General features: G+C 37.2%; 1 protein-coding gene across 1 annotated transcript; it reads left to right on the top strand.

Moving 5' to 3' along the window:
- Positions 1-10,858: 10,858 nt before the first annotated feature.
- On the top strand, positions 10,859-16,912 carry LOC125052595. The gene is made up of 2 exons (XM_047653526.1): positions 10,859-12,551; positions 16,857-16,912. The coding sequence occupies exons 1-2, from the start codon at positions 10,859-10,861 to the stop codon at positions 16,910-16,912; spliced, it is 1,749 nt and encodes a 582-aa protein (XP_047509482.1).
- The last annotated feature ends 3,352 nt before the right edge of the window (positions 16,913-20,264 follow it).

The following is a 20,264-nucleotide window of genomic DNA, read 5'->3' as shown; positions in this document are numbered from 1 at the left end:
AAGTCAGTTTTGTGTCTTTAACAGTATAGTTTTGAGGACGATGAGTCTTTTACTTGATCGGTTCCTCGGTGAACATCCACTGCTATTATAAGACAGGCACTGGAAAGAAACCGGTGGAAAGAGAATGTACGCTCCAGATGTTGCTTGCTGACCACGACGCTCATAAATAAGCTAAAAGTGAGAGAGTGTCTTTAAAAATTTACAATAGATATTATAATCCTTGGTTTTTCACAATATAGAAATAAGAAACCACAATTCAGCGCTTTGGCGTCGTTTGAGGATCCTTAGATTCTAAACAGTTTTACCTACATAAATTTCCCTAAATTCGGTTAAGCAGTATCAGCCCAAACAGATAATTTGTAAATTCCAACGACTACAGTTGTGAGCAGTAGTCGTTGGCCTAGTGACTTTAGCGTTTGAATTTTTATACCTGAAGTCGTAGATTCGATCTCCAGCTGTGCACCAATGGACTTTCTTTCTATGTGCGCATTTAACATTCGCTCGAACGAAATGAAGAAAAAAAAAGCCCAAAAAGTCGACGGCGTGTGTCAGGCACAGGAGGCTGATCACCTACTTCCCTTATAGATTTACCAATTGATCATGAAATAGATACAGCGAAAATAAAACTTGTTAATTTTTAAGCAAAATATTACTTTGCCTCAAAAAAGTTAGATATTTAAAAAAATATTCGATAATGCAATTTTAGCATTTGAATTAGTGTATAAGTGTTAGTGTAAAAATAGTACACAAGAGCAAAGTGTCTTCCCCTTAATAGAGACTGTAAGTTGTGTTATTGGAATCTTTCTTATGTTAAATATCCTTTTTAGTGAATTATGTTAGACTTAAATTACTTATTAGTCTTAAGTTCCATGATGTCTCAGTATTAAAAAAAATAATGCCATTTTAGGAGTAGCGCCAGCTCCTAGCTTAAGTAGGAACGCGATAAGCAAATCATAAAACCTTATAAGGAAGTATTAAACAATGACAGGCTTGATTGATTTACGAGTTGACGGCGACACCTCGCTTTATCGACCATTTTCTGTATAAACAGCCTTAAACGACTTGATTGATTTCAATCAATAAAGATTAGAAAAAAGTATCATAAATAGGTATACATAATTACTAACGTTATCGTGAGAGACCTTATGTGTTATATAAATACTAGCCGTTTCGCGCCCTCTTTGCTGGACGAATTAAAATAAAATTTTATGTTCCATTATTTTATTTTTTTTCATATTTTTATTATTCTTCTTTTTAACTTCCCGCTAAGAAAATTGAAATATTTCGAAAATCGAGTTTTTAACAGATGTTGACGTTTAGAGGTTCTAGGAAGCCTCCCCGAATGTTTCCGCGGTGAAGTCCGTATGGATAAATTTTCATAAAAGTAAAACAGCAATAAAAAAATGAAGGAACGTTGGAATTTAATAAATAAATATATAAATATAATAGCCATAAACCATCTAGGAAAATATTTCGCATCGAATGGTGGTAGTTTCATGTCGATACGATCAGTGGTTTAGGCGTGATTGAGCCTCAAACGAAGACCATTTTCATTATATATATATATAAATAGATAGAAGACATATGTATTTATATAGCAGTTTTAAAAATAACAATCAAATATACAGAATTTACAATTTTCTTCAACATTAATAATAATTAGTCGAAATTCCCCAATTGTACCTGAGAAAGTCCATTCACTCACGTACTCACATGTACCGCTCAGAAATGACGGCATAGTGCTCAGAGCTATATTCAGATATAGTAACAGCCTTCTAAGCGTAATTCACGTTGGGTCATTTCACAGGTATTTTTTGTTCATGGGCTTGTGGTCTAATAGTAATAATTAAAATAATAAAAAAATCATAAAAAGAAAATTAAAACAAATTTAAAAAGTTTGGTCCCTGTGGCAATGTTTCTTTAACGCTGGCAGCATTTCCTCGCTTTATTGCGATACTTATTGGTTGAGCGAGAAAAGCACCAGCTCTGGGGTCACCGGTAATACCAGGTGCCAACTTAAATCTTTAATTAGCGCTTGTGCACTTGAACCCCACGGCCCAAGAGTACTCCAAGGGGAACAAAATCGAAGCTGGACGAAAGACTGTTACATTTGAGCCGTTTATTATTTTCCGCTTGCTCTGCGGCCGCCCCAGCTTTTTTGCCTGTCCGAGGGAGGTGTCCACACAAGTAGCATCCTATACCAAAGCCAGTCCCATGCTCCAAGGGATCAACGACATCCCAGCCGGCTGCTTGCGTTAAAGGGGCACTGCCACAGGGACCAAACTTTAAAAACAATTTTTTTTTTATTATTGTTTTAAAAATAGTTATATAAATTTTATATGACTTAGTGAAATTGACTCAAGTGACTAGGATAAATCATAACATATACATACTATAGGAAAACAGAAATAAAGTTTTAATATTTCTGCTTTTATCCTTTTTTAAGTGCAATATATACGTATACATATTTATGATGCACACACAATCATATTGTAGATATCTTCCTGTATAACATCGACATCGTGTATTGTGCTTCCGGTGAATTATTATTAATTAATTAAATTACGAGTTAATGGACTAATAATCTTATTAATGCACCAAGTAGATAGTCTATAGCAATAATATGTATTAATAACAATTGCAATCATAAAATGATTAAACATTATATTTTATATAGTATGTTAAAGTTCCTCGAATTTGTATTACCTACCTTATATTTAACAATATTTGTTTTGTGTTTTACCGCGCACCACCACTATGTGGAACCAGTTGCCCACTGAAATATTTCCGTACCAATTCGACTTAGGCAAGAAAAGAGCGTATCAATTCTTAAAAGGCTGGCAACGCACTCGCGAGCCTTCTGGCATTAAGAGTTTCCATAGGCGGCGGTATCACTCAACGTCAGATAAGCCTCCGGCCCGTTTGCCCTCTGTTCTAAAAAAAATATTTATAAATTTTAGTAATAATGACCTTCACTTCAGTGCGTCTAATCACTGGTTTAATGATATCGTTGGTCCAATGAATAGCAGGTTTGACTGCAAGCCATGATCGTTCATTGAAATCCTATATAGGTATTGAAGTTTAAGAGAAAATGTAAATTATAACGCTACATTAAGTTGGAAGATGGCGGTGTTTTAACACACAAATGAGCACGCAAAGCTCCTTCGTACAAAATACTAAGATATTTCAGCCCCTGCGCTGACGCAATTTACGTGTCTACATCTTACATAGGTGAAGCCTTTATCAGTTGATTGAAAGATAAAGTGTTTATTGCAGGAATGATTTATAGCTATAACAAGATAGCATGTAACTAAAATACATTCTGTGTTAACGCCTACATATTTAAAGTAATAAAAAGTTCCTTATTTTGGCAAAAAATACCTATAATAGTTTTGAGAAATATCTGTGTAATAAATAAAATTACTGTAAAGTTTTACATTTTATATATTTTTCGTGAAAGATGAAAAAATACTTATACTTAAAAAAACTTATCATATGAAAATAAATTAAATCAGTGGCGCTACAACCTTTTTAGGCTTGGGCCTCAGATTTCTGTATCTGAATCATGATCATTTGTCAATAGGCAAGTAGGTGATCAGCCTCCTGTGATTGACACGCCGTCGACTTTTTGGGTCTTAGACAAGCCGGTTTCGTATTCGGATGTTTACCTTGTTTAAGATTTCTTATTATAGGACAATAATAAAATGAACAAATCCATTTGTAGACTGAATATTTAGTCCAGTCAAATTATGGCTAAAAACGGGTTAAATAAACATGAGCGAACACAGTTTGGGGATTTTGAGGATCGATAGGGGGGTGTATTCTGAGCATAAATTCCAATTTGAGGGGTTGTACTGAGGTCAGCTTAAGGTCATTTCGATGGAAACGCGTTTAATTCGATATCTCGAGAATGGTTAGTGTTAGGCGAAAAATTGTAGAGACCTTTTCTTTTCCTAACTAAATTTACTAACTTTTTTATTAGAAACTTTTTTTTATAACATTAATATTTTTCAAGTTATTACTCCCGCAAGGCAGAAATTTTACTTTTTTTTCAATTTTTCGTCGTTTTCTCCCCAACCATTTAATTTTATTAAATTTTACCGATCATGGAAGTGTAGATCTTTTAATTATGAACAATTTTGTTCTTAAACTTTTTTCCGTAATGCCAATACCTTCGGAGTTATAGATTACTTTACCGAGCGAAATCCGCGCCACTGTCGCAATGTAAAAAGGTCAATCGATTAAGCTATTTAAAAATTAGGTATTTAATATGGCTAAATCCTTGGGTTAATTCTTGGGTTAATTTGGGTAAGAAGTAAATTAAAAATTAAAACTGTTTCACACATTTATTGATAGAAAAATAGGTTATAAAATTCGGAATATTAAGCACCCGAGGTCGATGGAAGTGATTCGTAAATATTCGTGGTCCTGACGGTATCGGGGCATACGTCTTCCTCGTCCATTGCGTCAAGATCATCATCGTCGATAACGTTCGCGACATTCGAACAATAGTTCTCTTGGCAATTGGTGCAAATCACTGAGCAAAAGAGGCCGGCCTTTCTGCATTCGCACGCTTTGCCGCATTTGGTTTTGCATTTGCACGCAATCGATCTCAGTAAATTATTAATCTTAATATATGATTAATAATGATAATTAATCAGTAATTATTAGCCGATAGCGATGTCATTGAAACCAGCTCCGGATAATTTAGGACGACGTATGCCCCGATACCGTCAGGACCACGAATATTCACGAATCACTTCCATCGACCTCGGGTGCTTAATATTCCGAATTTTATAACCTATTTTTCTATAAATAAATGTGTGAAACAGTTTTAATTGTTAATTTACTTAAATTTACCTAAATTAAATACATACCTAATTTTTAAATAGTTTAATCGATTGACCTTTTTATATTGCGACAGTGGCGCGGATTTCGCTCGGTAAAGTAATCTATAACTCCGAAGGTATTGGCATTACGGAAAAAAGTTTAAGAACAAAATTGTTCATAATTAAAAGATCTACACTTTCACGATCGGTAAAATTTAATAAAATTAAATGGTTGGGGAGAAAACGACGAAAAATTGAAAAAAAAGTAAAATTTCTGCCTTGCGGGAGTAATAACTTGAAAAATATTAATGTTATAAAAAAAATTTTCTAATAAAAAAGTTAGTAAATTTAGTTAGGAAAAGAAAAGGTCTCTACAATTTTTCGCCTAACACTAACCATTCTCGAGATATCGAATTAAACGCGTTTCCATCGAAATGACCTTGAGCTGACCTCAGTACAACCCCTCAAATTGGAATTTATGCTCAGAATACACCCCCCTATCGATCCTCAAAATCCCCAAACTGTGTTCGCTCATGTTTATTTATTTCGTAATTTGACTGGAGTATTTGTAACAATTAACTTATTGTCAACAGTACTATCAAACTGTGACAATATGTCAAAATAAGTGCTTTTCATTTTAACATCACTTTCGTTAGCTACGGCGACCACTATACCTTGAGATTTGTTCCGGGCCATGATTCTTATTTTCCTGTCCGGTCTAGAGCTTTTGCTTGAGTTTTCTTCTAAGAATATGTCTTACATCCGTGTGACGCGAGTTCTGTTCTCTTCTCTCGAGAGCTGTTCATCCAATTTAAGACATATTGATTCCGATATGGTAATTGTTTAGGTTAAGAAGGTACGATACGGGGCTAATTTTATTTATTTTAAGTATTTATTATGCAAACAGAATTGATTTAGCCTTTTTACCTCATGGCAACTTTAAAATTTAAGTAACTATGGATAGGAACAATTAAATATATAGTCTTCGTGTGGAGTAAGCTTTTTCAATAGAACATTAATCACTACGATACAATTATTGTTTGCTATAATTCTTATACAGTTCAATCTTTGATACAGTTTCCCACGATGCATTCAAAGAGTAAATAAAGCTGATAGACCAGCTCAAAAAACGTTATAAATTAAAATAATAAAAACGCTTTTTCTAGTTTTCTGTTTTTCTTCGTTAAGCGAGTCTAGAATACTTATTAAACCATAATAGGAATTATTTGTATTACTTTTATTAATTTATCAATACGGAAACAAGACTTATCACAAATAGAAGATATCTAAAAAAATATATTCAAGTTATGATTATAGAAGTGTTTAAAGAAAACACTTTTTTACCGGATCTGATAATACAACTTTTTCTACAGCTGTGAAATGTAAAATAATTATAAGTTTATTATTAATACATAACTTCAATCCGGTGTTTTCTTTAAATATGTAAAAGTTATGTTAATGAAAGACAATACTATATAGAAGTGTTCTTAATTGTTTCACGGATGGGATGTTTTTTGAAGTACGACAGAACTAAAAATAAAACTAAAACAATAATGGCACGAAAATGTAAACACAAGAATTCATAGTACATACAGACACTATTTATAATAAGTAGCATACAGTGTAACGATTTGTGAATTTGGAACTTTTAATTACCGTCGTTATATTTTTAGCATAAGAATGTTTTGTGTTGTTTGTTTTCAATTGCTTATGGCAAAAATAAGTAAATAAATAAAAAACATTTTTTTTATAGAAAAGGGGACAAACGGGCAGGAGGCTCACCTGATGTTAAGTGATATCGCTGCACATGGACACTTTCAATGCGAGTGCGTTGCCGGCCTGTTATGAAATAGTACGCTCCTTACTTGAAGGAACCTAAGTTGTGTGTAAGAGGACAAAAGTATTGTTCTTTTTTAAAAATAGTTAAGACGATACGTCTACCAGGTTCAAGTTTAGATTAAAACAATATATAGTTTATTATCTAGCATGAGTGCAATGTACCCGGCCCTTATATCGCGAATTGGTCATTGTATTACAATGACTCGGTCATTCTATGAAATTCCCAGGCGCCCTTCGCCACTGGGAAAGTGTAGAAGGTGGTAATTATCAAAACGTCCGGCTTAATTGTACGGTGTCTTACAATCTTACATCAGTAATTTGTATCTGGCTAATTGGAAATGAAAATAATCTGCAGTTTCATAACTTTTTAAATTAAAATAAGTTATGAACTTGAACTTCCTTATGTGTTCGTTGGCTTTATTATTGTTTTATTTAATATTTTCTACTCACTGAATATTTTTTTAACGAAATTTATGACAATTTTGTAGTTTTAACATGTAGGGTTTCTACAAATACCACATACTTTACAATAGCTTACCACATCATATAAGTATATACCAATAACTCCTACCATCGCAACTGCAATGACGTATAAATATCTAACTACCCTCATAGTCTATCACTGACCACTACTGAAGAGCACTCAAAACTGACTTTCAAATATAATTTTATAAACTTGCAAAAAAACAAAATAAACTTAATCTTATCTTAATATATAGATATAGAAGAAAATTATTTACGCTTTTTTTTACAATTTTTTATTTACACTAAATTATATCTATTTCTTAATCACTTTACAAGAAGCCTTTTGCAGGTGAAAGAAATAATAACATAATATTATTGGAATAATATTTTAGATAAATGTGACCGTAGACAGTTAGTAATAGCGCTTATAGAAAATGGTTTGTCTTTGGTTAGCGACGTTTATCCGAAAGATGTAGGAACTGGCCATAAATCCAACATTTCGTTTATATCTCGCAGTTAGACTCGGAATAATTTAAGTTGTCAAATAACTTCTCTCTTGCTTTAATTAAAGTGTTCTCACATCTTAATTTATTGAAAGGTCCTTGAAATTTTATTGTGCAAAGGGATTGATTTTTATGTGTCCAGGGTCATCGGGATGCTTTAAATAATAGAGGATTTTAGTTTTACTCTATATTAACCACTCACGTACAACTATAGAATATAAGTGAAATAATTAAATGATAATTGCTATGTAACGAATGAATGCAATGTAACAGTCGAAGAGAGTGCCTACGTCTGTCTATAGTATATATATGTCTCTCGGGGCGTAACTCCGACGATTTAGAAAATCGTCAGGCTTATAAAACTAAGAAAGCATGAGTGAGCAAAATGTACAGCCTTGGCTACATTATGAATGTATAGTTTCACATGAAAAGTTTAAAAAAGAATGAAATAAATAAAACTTGACCGACTCAATATTTGGACAAGGACAGCTTTCTGTGAATTCAATAAAAAAAAGTTGTTGCTAACCAAACTTATAACAGCTGAAATGCAGCTGTACTGTTCTAATGAGTTACTATTTCACAATCAATTTAGATTAAATATTATATTATTATTATTGGGCAATAGACTAAATAATCCAGAAATAAAATAAATTCTTTTCCGTCATCCAGCCTAAATAATTTTCACCAGTAATACAATTCAGTAGTCCACATTTTACAAAAATATCACTGTAGGTAATTGTAAAAATATGGGCGGGATGGAATTTCCTAAGGCCTTAATCGTACATACAAGACGTAATTTCATAGGAATTATGAATCTATAAGGGGCAACTTGTTGTAACTTGCCTCAGGAAAGTCTTACAACATACGCTGCACAGCAGAGATTGTTTTTAATTCGTTTCTGCTTATTAGTATATTTCCTTCTGTCTTATGTTCTTCTATCGACAATACACTATGTCTGCAATTTTTTACACAACAAGTAGTAGGTGCAATTTATAAATGGATTAACCATTACTTTTTATTTAAAAACCAAGAACATAAACTTCCACACGAAGTGACATAAAATAAACACATAAGCTTTAAAGCTAATCTTTATATTTGCGAAAGAAAACCTCCTTCGCTTTTCAAAACATTTTCGCTCCAAGTTAAATAAAATTCCTTCAACACAAACCCAATTAGAGTGCATTAAAAACTTTATAACCTGAAAACTATTAAACAAAACACGAGGAAATTTATTCATTAATCCAACTTAGTGAGGGTGACCACGATGTTGGTAAGTAGATAATTTGGTATATCGTTTCAAAATATTTAGATTATATTGTAGTGTTACCACGTGGTTCGGTGGTTTTATACAACTGTGCTTATGGTAAATACTTATATAACTATAATTAAAGGTTTTATCATGGCTGGTTAGTAAGCTACCTTTTTTATGAGTCATATCAGCTTATAGTGGATATTTTTATTAATTATATGTATTGGCTTTAGGTACTTCTTATCCGTACGAACTAACACTACGTTAAATTTCTCGTCTATCATATTATAAGTGTTTTGATAATATGGCCAATGCTATAAACGTGGGTCAACAGCTAGGATTCATGAAAAGCAATAACTAAAAGACGTTTCGAGTGCTTTTTAGGAATCCTAGCTAGTTATGTAATAAATGTGCGTTTATATTAGAAGTTTTGTTTAAATGAGAGGAGAATTCGCCAATATGCCGTATATTTAGGGTACATTTCTGCGTGATACAATGTTTCAACCACCATTTTGTCTATTGTGGGTATTAGCCATAGAACCTTCGATGCATAGCACTAAGGGCTGATCACGTACATCGTGATCACGATCAGATTGCAGCAAGCAGTGTTAGTTAGTGCAGCAACAATATTATAAAATACTTAAACTGAATATCAATATAATATTCAATACATTCTGAATGTAGAGAATAAAAAATGAGTGGACCCCAAAAAGTATGAAAGAACCTCATGACAGTGTTTTCAGGGTCCCCCCCAAGGTCCAAGCCTTGACGTGGCGGGGGGGCTCTAGTACTTGGAGTGCAAGCCAGCACTTTAGGGAAGCTGATTGGACCGATGGGAAGGTTCTCAGTAGGCTTCTTTAAATAGAAGAAACTTGATGAACAACAGGCGCGTGAAGCACGTAGAAGTAGTGTTCTTTGAGGGAAGGTGTGCGTCATCTATTTTCGCACGTGGGATGGCCGGCTTGCAAAGCCAGCGTTTTTGGTGTATCATGTTATCTGGGGTGTAAGCCAGCACCTTGGGGAAATGTATCGACCGAACTTTTGTAGTAGCCTTTAAAGGCAAGAGGTGCGTTGTATTGCGTACGTGGGATGGCCAGCTCGTATAACTGGCGTTTGTGAATATCAAGAGCATTGCTCTTGGCACACTGTATTTGAAACTTGTGGAGTTGCCAGACTTCCATAGATCACGACCCCAGGTGGCGAATAGGGGTCCTCGCACTCGCCCGCGGGGGTACCGGTTGGACTTCCGACATCCAACTGGCGTGGACCAAAACTGGTGGGCTCAGGGCGTGCCCCCGGTTCACTTTGAATCGGTAACGACCGGTGTTGAGCGCATATTTTTGCGTTGAGTTGGTGAAGAGCTTGCGTGTCTTTTTACATTTGTAATGCTCAGTAGCTTCTGCATATTGTAGATGACCTTCTAGGTCAATGGCGCGACGGATCTGGTGACTGCGATAAGCAGTTTCTGGGTGGGTTTCGACTCTCCGTCGGGCAACCTGTTACCTCCGGCGTGTGTCGTTGTCATGTCTAGCGGCATGCTTGTGGCCAGGGGGGCTTGCCTTTATTGGCCGGCCCTGAGAGAAAGGAAAATCTCAATAAAAAACCCTTAAATTCCCGACATTGGGGCGCCTTGTAGGTTTTGCGCGGTGTCGGTTACCTGTATTTACAGGTGGCTGGTGAGTAAAGTCAGTCGCTAGCGGCCAGCCCTCGGATACCACCCGTCCTCCGAGTGGTATAAGGGTTACCTAGGTGCAGGGGGCACCACCTGGGTGGACTGTGTATTTCCCCCATGGAAAATAATTTATGAAATGACAACAATAAATAATCTAATAAACAAAAAAACCAAATCAAAAGAAGATGTTAGTGTGGAGATGCCGTGTGATGCGGCTGAGCAGGAGGCTGGAGTGGCAACGGCGGGCGATCAGTTTGTTTTGCCAGCGCCCCCCAGTGATATTATGTTGGAGTGCCCTGAGATGTCGGATTCTTCCACATACTCAGGTGTTGAAGCAAGGGAGTCTTTGACAGTTTCATCGCGGTTTTGGAGCTCCCGGAAGCGTTTCAGAGAAGTCGCTGACACTGATTCAGATATCGCTAGAGAGGCGACTTCAAAGATAACGCGGCGTAAAGGCAGAGGTCGGCCATCCACTAAGGGCGAGAATGTGGATCCGGTTCCTGCTAATAAATCTGCCAAGTTGAAAGAAACTAGAGCTGAGAAAAAGGCTCGCGAGGAAGAAGAGCTTTTGGCCTTGGAAATTAAAGCTCGAGAAACACAATGTACTCTATCTTCTGTCTTGGTGTCGGAACAGGGCGAGGATATGTCATTGGATTTAGTAAAGAGGATTGAGGCTAGCCTGGGAGTTGTTGAAAAGGTCGCCACAAAATCGTCCAATATCAAAGGACAATGGGTCCATATGGCTAAAAATGCCATTGCGGACATGCGGAAGGATATTGGGGTGCTTGCTAAACGTTCAGTTTCTGAGGAAACTCGATCTCTGCGTGAAGACAACGAGCGCCTCAAAAAGCAAATTGAGATACTCCAGCAGGATATGACGGATCTTCGGAAACATGTTGGAGTTAATTCAAAGGAGCCACCGCTCACTCCTTCTCTCCTCGAGGAGTTTGAGGCAAATCTGATGCGCCGTATCGGGGATAGATTAAATGCACGGTTTGAGAGTCTAGAGCCTAGGCTTAATCCTGCACCTGTATTAAGACCTTCTCTAGCCGCGGACCGACGCAAGGTCGTTGGGCCCCCTAGATTTGAGTCAGGTCAATCCCAGGATAATAGACAGGTGAATAGTAGAAGCTTGGTGCAAGCAGCATCTACTGCTTTGCCCCAAGGACCATCCTCTATTTCAAAAAAGAAGAAAAATAAAAGAATTGCAGGAGAGGAAATATTGGCCATTGAAAAGGTATCTGCTATTACTCAGCCCTCGCCTCTGCAATCGGCTTCCAACCTTTCTAAGGAACATTGGTTGATTGTTGGGAAAAGAAAGAAAAGGAAAAGGAAGAAAAGGGAAAGGTCAGGTGCTGTGTTGGCTCAACCAACTGTAACAGGTTTTCAGGCACCAGTTAAAAAGCCAAGACTGCGTACTCCCCGAACAGCTGCTGTTGTTGTAACTGTCCCGGCGGAAATTCAGAAAAAAGGCGTAACATATGCGGAGGCTATTAAAGAAGCGAAAGGCCAGATTAGGCTAGAAGAGTTGGGAATTGAAGCAGTTAGGTTTAGACGTGCCGCAACTGGTGCTGCCATTATACAAGTCACTGGTGAAGGTGGAGGAGATAAAGCAGATGTTTTGGCTAAAAAATTAAGGGAGTTGTATGGTACGAAGGGCATCCTTGTATCGAGGCCTGTTAAATCTGTTGAGGTAAGAGTATCAGGCTTAGACGATTCTGTTACTGCTGACGAAGTAAAATTCGCTGTGTGTAAAAAAGGGGAGTGCTCATCCGATCATGTTAGAGTTGGCGAAGTTCGTCAGGATAAGTCAGGTCTCTTTGCGGTGTGGGTGAAATGCCCGGTGGAAGCTGCAAAGAAATTGTCTGAAGGTCGTCTGCTTGTAGGCTGGACTTCAGCTAGGGTGACGGTGCTGCAACAACGAGAACTTAGGTGCTTCCGCTGTTTGCAAGCTGGTCATGTTGCAGCTCGTTGTACGGCGGAAATAGACCGTAGTAAGTCTTGTTACCGGTGTGGCCAGCCAGGCCATCGTGCTTCTGTTTGTTCATCCAAACCACAATGTCCTCTGTGTATTGCGGCAGGTAAAACAGCTGATCATCGACTGGGGGGGAAAGCTTGTACGGCTCCCAGTCAAAAGATGCCGAGAAGATTCAACACGAAGGTTTCAGTAGAACCAACCTTAAGCGGTGACATAATGGAGACCCAAGAAATTGTAATAAGTTAGTATGGATCTACGCTTTATTCAATCTAACCTGAACCACTGTGCAAGTGCTCAAGATCTTTTAATTCAGAGTTTGACACAGTGGATCGTTAATATAGGGATTGTTTCAGAACCATACATGGTTCCAGATAAAAACAACTGGGTCGGTGACCGTGATGGTCTTGTTGCGGTTTTTATAAATGATGTCAACTTGCTGTCAGTTGCTTCTACAATGCAGGGTAGAGGTTGCGTTGCTTTAAAAATTGGCAGAATTGCAGTTATTGGTGTTTATTTTTCCCCAAATAAAACGCTTGCTGAATTTGAAACGTTTTTGTCCGAACTGGGCTGTCTGGTTTCATGGTGTCGACCCCTCGATCTTATAGTCGCTGGAGATTTCAATGCTAAATCTACAGTGTGGGGGTCTCCAGTATCTGACGAACGTGGTGACGCTTTGTTGGATTGGCTAGCAACTCAAAATTTAGTGTCACTGAATCGGGGTAATGTTCAGACTTGTGTACGTATGAATGGTGGCTCTATTGTGGACGTTACTTTTTCAAGTCCTGCTCTTGCAAGTCGTGTTTATGGATGGAGGGTGTTGTCAGAAGTTGAAACTTTATCAGACCACAAGTACATTCGTTTTGATATCCTCGATTCCACTGTAAGCTTACCGGGTCCTGCTCCATCTGAGATAGGTCCTAGATGGTCCCGAAAATATCTAGACAAAGATGCACTTACCGAGGTATCCTTAGTAGAGGCTTGGAATCCCAAACCTTCAAATTTTACAATTGATTCTGAGGTAGAATGGTTTAGGGACTCACTGACTCGTATCAGTAACGTTGCTATGCCCCGGATCGGTCCCATCTCACCCAAGCAAAGCGTCTATTGGTGGTCATCTGAACTAGCCCGACTACGAATGGAGTGTGTTAAGGCGCGTCGCCGTTACACGCGTTTTAGAAGAAGGCATCTCAGTTATCGTGATCCGGACGAAGAGGCAAGTTTATATACTTCTTATCAAGAAGCAAAAAGGGCTCTTCGGTTGGAAATAGCTGAAGCAAAGGATAGGGCATGGAAGGAGCTCCTGAACTCTTTGGATCGTGATCCTTGGGGGCGACCGTACAATATTGTCATGAGTAAACTCCGTCCCTGGAGGCCGCCGCTAACATCCGCAATGGAGCCGACGTTTCTGGGGATGGTTGTTACATCGTTGTTTCCTTGTGATTCTACTCCTTTTATTAATGTTGACTTCGATCATTCAGAAGATATTCCTGAGGTGTCAGAGGGTGAGTTAGGGGCTGGTGTTTTTAAAATTCAAAACAAAAAAACCGCTCCTGGTCCAGATGGATTGCATGGAACGGTTTGGGCGCAATCTCTTAATAATGGCTTATTTAACAGATTTCGAGATCTCCTTTCTGATCTTTTGAGGAAAGGCATATTCCCTAATAGCTGGAAAGTTGGACAATTGCTTCTTCTTAGGAAGTTCGGGAAACCGGTAGATTCACCTTCGGCCTATCGACCTATTGTTTTACTTCCTGAGGTGGGCAAACTGTTTGAGCGAATAATTGTCTCGCGCCTCGAGAAGCATCTTCAGACTATTGGTCCAAATCTGTCTGATACTCAATTCGGTTTTCGGCGTGGTCGCTCTACAATTGACGCTTTAGCTAAGTTAAGGGACTTGTGCGAAGAAACTGTCTCTGGGGGTGGGGTTGTGTTGGCGGTTTCGCTAGATATTGCGAATGCGTTCAATACTATTCCCTGGAGAGCGATTATGGATGGTCTCCTTTATCATGGTGTGCCTGTGTACTTACGTCACGTAGTAGGAACTTATCTCTCTGATCGATCGATCATTTATCCAAGTCGGGAAGGTTGGAGATGCTATCAGGTTCGATGTGGAGTTCCACAGGGGTCTGTTCTTGGGCCCCTTTTGTGGAACATTGGATTTGATGCAGTCCTTCGAGGTAGACTGATGCCAGGAGTAGGTTTAATATGTTATGCGGATGATACACTTGTGACGGCCAAGGGATGTAATTATCAGGAGGCGAGTTTGTTAGTTACTGCTGGAGTGGAAGAAGTAGTGACTCGTATAAGACAACTTGGTCTTCGAGTCGCTCTACAAAAATCAGATGTCATATGTTTCGCTAGGAGGTCACCACCTAGAGGCGCTGAGATAATAGTGGATGGTGTTCATATGGCATTAAAGTCGACGTTGAAATACCTCGGGTTGGTTCTTGACGCCCGATGGACTTTCAAGGCTCATTTTGCTGCCCTGGAACCCAAGCTTGATTCAACTGCAATGGCATTGGGTCGTATAATGCCAAATATCGGTGGGCCAGGCGGGGGCTGTAGGCTCCTTTATGCTGGTGTGGTGCGTGCAAAGGCGCTTTATGGGTGTCCGATATGGGCAGATAAGTTGTCTTTTTACAACAAGGCTTTACTGAGACGGTCACAGCGTAAAGTTGCCATAAGAATTGCTAGGGCATACCGTACCGTATCCTGTGACGCGGCATGTGTCATAGCCGCCACTCCGCCTTGGCATTTGGAAGCTTTGGCTTTGGGTGAAATTTTTTGGAGACGAGCTGAAGCCAGGAGTGGTGGTTTTGACCCACCTCTGGAGGTAGTCAAGGTCTGGAAGGAGGAGTATCGCCGCCTAATTTTGCTAGAATGGAGGGATGAGTTAAGTGAATGTCGGTTTGGTTTACAAACCGTTGATCTTATTCGTCCCTTCTTGAAACACTGGGTGGACCGACGGTGGGGATCGCTTTCCTATCGGCTCGTTCAGGTTCTCTCTGGGCATGGATGCTTTGGGAGTTACCTGCATCGAATCGTTGGGAGAGAGGCGACACCTGCTTGTCATCATTGTGACTGTAGAGAGGATACGGTGAGGCACACTGTTGAGGAGTGTCCGGCTTGGGACGGCTTTCGCTCGGTCCTTGCTGATAGCATTGTTGGCAATCTGTCGCTTCCACTAATTATCCAAAGAATGGTGGAAGCTGACAATGACGGCCCATGGAATGCCTTCAAGGCTTTTTGTGAGGCCGTCATGACTGAGAAAGAGAATGCGGAGCGTCAGCGCGAAAACAATTCTGATGCTCCGCCGGTAAGAAAACGACGACTGGGGCAGCGACGCCGTGCTTTCGCACGTCTGCCCTAAGTTAAGATGCTGATGATTTGTTCGTGGGAGGAGTCACGTTGATATTGTGGCATTCGCGTTTGGCGGGGGTAAGGATAGGGCACAGCTGTTACCTGCCTCCGCCCTTTGGCGAGCCGAAGGCATCCGTCAGGTTTTAGTGGGTAGGTGTGTAAATATTATGTCTGAGTCCCACATAATCCCTGCTGGAGTAAAATTCAGCAGGGATATGCGTAAAAGCATTTCCTGACGTTAAAAAAAAAAAATAAAAAAAAAAAAAAAAAAAAAAAAAAGTGTTTTCAGGGTGACATTATACCCTATAATTTTTTTTAACAAATATAATTTCTAAAACATGGTCACATCATCAAGAAATAACCGGTTAGAACCACTTCCGGCTAGTTTTGAGCGGTAATTATCCGCCATTTTGTGAATTCATCAATCCTCGTCCGCTCAGACAGACACGGAAATTCGCTCGTCTTCTAAAATTACTTACAACTTTTAAGAGCAACCGAAAATGTTCCCCTAAGGTTGATATGAAGGAAACAGGGAATTTTTTTGGTGGTGAATTTTGATGACCGAATAGCAAACGCCAGCGCCATGATATAATGATATAAGAAAGAAAACTATTAGGTAGTTCCCCTATATACTTTGTAGTATAAATATAGTATATATAATGTACTAGCTAAAGATCCATTCATCTAGTTGCATAACTTTTATAATAAATAATATGTAATTCCTCCAAAACATATTTACTACTAATTTGCGTGAGTGAAAAGAAATATAAAATCATTTATAAAATGTACTAAATTATGAAATTGGATAATATATTAATTTTAGTTGAAATTATTATGGTTTGTTTCATGTTCTATCAGAACAAGGTTATAAATAAATAAAATATTATTCAGGTTGCATCATCGCGTTTCACAATTATTAGTAGTAATCATACTTTTATATTTTTCATGTTTCATCTCACAGCAACTAATCTGCAAAATGAAGAAGCATCATATTTAGTTACCGCCCTGAAGAAATAATGGAAATATTGCGGATTAATAATAGTTCATAAAAGGAATTTAAATACAATGTAAAAAAAACAAAAATTTATTAAAAATGTTTATTTATAAAAATCTTGTCTTCAAAGGATGCCTTAGGGAAATCAACAATAAATTAAAACTAAACGATTAAGCTAACCAAAACGATTTTATATATATTAACTTATTATATTTTACTTAAATAACTTCAAGGATTCAAACTTTCGGCAATCGTTCAAATAAAGTGCAGGAAAGGTTTACCGCTATTTTGAAGTCGGTAAAGATTGGATTCAACAAAGGATATCTTGAAGAAAATACTTTTAAAGTTAGTCTGAATTCCGGGCCGTTAAAGGTACAAAAGTGTTTAAAACTTTATCCTTTACTTTGGTTTAAATAAAATTTACAAGAAATGTGTAACAATGTTCGTTTTAAGAGGGATTTTACACGGCGTCCATTTTCTTCGTCTTCACGATCATTTTTGTATGTCCTGATTTTAACATAATTTTTTGACATAATTCGCTTGCCTAGATGAACAAAGTCGTTAAGCACTATTACGACAGTTAATGTTTTCTCATTTTAGACTTCTTTGGGTGATGTATAACATAACAGTAACTTTTTTCAGGATTTTGCAAAACATTTTACTCTAAAAGAACACGAGGATTTGTTCTAAGGTCTTTGTTCTAAGGAAATTGTTTTGTGCAAAATGTGAGTAATAGTCGTTTAGTTAATTTTGGTTTAATGAAAAAATCGCAACAACCATAAATATTGTTTTAGTTTATCTAAACTAAATCTATTTATATCTAAAAAACTTACAATCTTGTAATTCTACCAAATAATCATAAAAGTTTATGCAACAGTTTGAAAACAAATAAAGTAGTAATAAATTATTACGTTTTAGAAATTCGTCAAAATATGCCGTCATAATGTGCGGTTACTTAATTATGTTAAAACAGGGCAACATTCGTAAAACGCTTCTGCTTTTCAGTCTAATAAGATAAATTAGTTTACTGTAATGTATTTACACTACACGAATCTTTATTTTCGTAATATTAGTGTAGGTAAAAAGTACCTATACTAATCATAAAAACATTGTTTTAACATCAATCTCCATTTCAGAGTAAGGCAGGTAATGTTTAATTGTAAAAACTACGTTATAATCTGCTAAAAAGTTATTTATTTCTATACCATTTGCGTTGAATAAAAAATTTGCACCGAAACGAATTAATCTTAAGAGCGTTATTCTATATATTCTCTGTTTTATATATTCGTTATTCTAACAATTATTATTTATTCAATAAAATTCATATGGTTTCTTTATAAGTTAAGCAAACTAAAAACCATCAAGACAAAACTGTCTAGTCCTATCTCTGACAAGAGATATAATTCCCTACTACCCTTAGTCACTATGCACTTAAAACTATTTTTAAGCTAGGCCATAAAATAATGTAGTTTTAATCTGCATACGCCTGGCTCTGGCTTCTATTTCCCCATACCCACAGAATATTGCACTAAACCTCATTGTATTGTGAACAATAGTATTGTCTTAGCCTCAAACAAAAACTAAAACTGGAAAAACGCTGTACTGAAAAGCTGCCGAATTGTTCATTTCTTGTTTATTTTCAGCTTTAACTTTTAACTACTTTCAAAACTGCTGTTTTAATTTCATGCAGATTTTATGTGGATAAGCATATACGCCAAAAATAATAACGGTTTGGTTTTTGGACATTTTACCAAACACGAGGCTATCGCCTTTGTCTAATTAGTAAAAAAATGGTTGTACAACTAAATCCAGTACTTAAGTACTTTATCCATTTTCTTATTTTCTTTACCAACAAAAAACCTGTTCAAAATCAACTCTTACGTACACTGAATATGGAAGGTAATAAACTAATTTCAAAGTATTTAATTTGTATAAAGTTTCTTTACGCAAAGTGTGTTGCATTCTCATATTTTTTTCTTGTTACCCTAGATTCAGAGTACTGGTTCAATATTTTTTCCAACATAAGTTTTCCAATAGTCAAAACTGTAATAGAATGAAATTCGAAGTTGTTCATATGAGTAGCAATCCCCAATACGAGAAGTTCGATCAAAGCCAGAACTTAGACAATATCTATTGTGTTCAATCAATTGGTAAGTGCAGTGAGGGCAGGGGAACATACGATGCTTTAGGTATTAGAGGTTTGAGTTATTGTTTAGCACGTAAATTGCTTAAGTCATCAATCAATTGCTTAAGGCTTAAAATGTCACAGTTTACACAAATAGCTTTACATATTTCACTCTATTAAAAGTTACTGAAGTCAGGATGTTTAACTTTGATGACAGGCGATCAAGTTAAGTAAAGCATCGTGAGGATACCGGTATGTCTCAACGGCAAAGAACTCGATTTTTAATAAAACAACGTTTAAACCAAGCGTAATATTAATATTTGAAGAACAAAATAGAGTTACGCCACCCGTAAGAAACTTTGAAGATTACAGCTATCACAAAAGACCTGAGCATTCTTTATTCAAATTCCTGACAGACGTTCTCAAAGTGTCTTGAGTCACATAGCCGTAAATTAGGGCTCTCAGCCACTCACAAAAGACAGCCTGAAGGCTCAGCTATCTACGGTTTAAACTACGTTATTTTTCCATCTTCCAACTAGTTTGCGTAGCGCTAGGTTGCATATGATTTGCCAACCTTTTTGATATCTAACTATGTACTATGGTCTAAATTAAAACTTAGTTACGATAACGACTAGATCATATTTTATTTGTTTGTATAACTAATAAATCGGCGTTTTAAAGTGATACATATTAAAAAATACTGCATTAAAAGAACATTAGTCACAAGTTGTTTTTACTTTGTGTTAAGGGAAATTATCCTTATTTAAATAATAAATATATTTTCTTATTAATTTAGGAATCTAAACCAATATAATGGCGAACCTACACAAGTTGTCTTAGCGCCGATTCGCCGCGCAGCCGTTTGTCGCCATCCTATCAGAATACTTTTATTTAACATTCACTATTTGCGTCCAACTGTAACAATACAAGGCAGACTTTAAATGTAAACTTTGAAGGTGTGTACTACATTGTAGCTACAAATACAACTCGAAAAGTAACCAGCTCTATCAAGGTTAATAACGAGATTGATATGAACCTGACTTTAATCAGTGAAATACCTTTTACATTGTAAGTTATACATATTTTTTAAGCTTAAATTAAATCTATAAAAATTACTTGTTGGCCTAGTGGCTTCAGCGTGAAATTATCATCCGTGAGGTCGTAGATTCGATCCCCGGCTGTCCACCAATCGTACGGTAAAGGAAAATAACGTGAGCAAACCGACTTGCCTTACACCACACCTTACACAA

This window comes from Pieris napi, chromosome 9 (assembly GCF_905475465.1).
Source record: "Pieris napi chromosome 9, ilPieNapi1.2, whole genome shotgun sequence".
Lineage (NCBI taxonomy): Eukaryota > Metazoa > Arthropoda > Insecta > Lepidoptera > Pieridae > Pieris > Pieris napi.
Note: the sequence above shows the minus strand (reverse complement) of the source record. Positions and strands in the feature narration are given on the sequence as shown.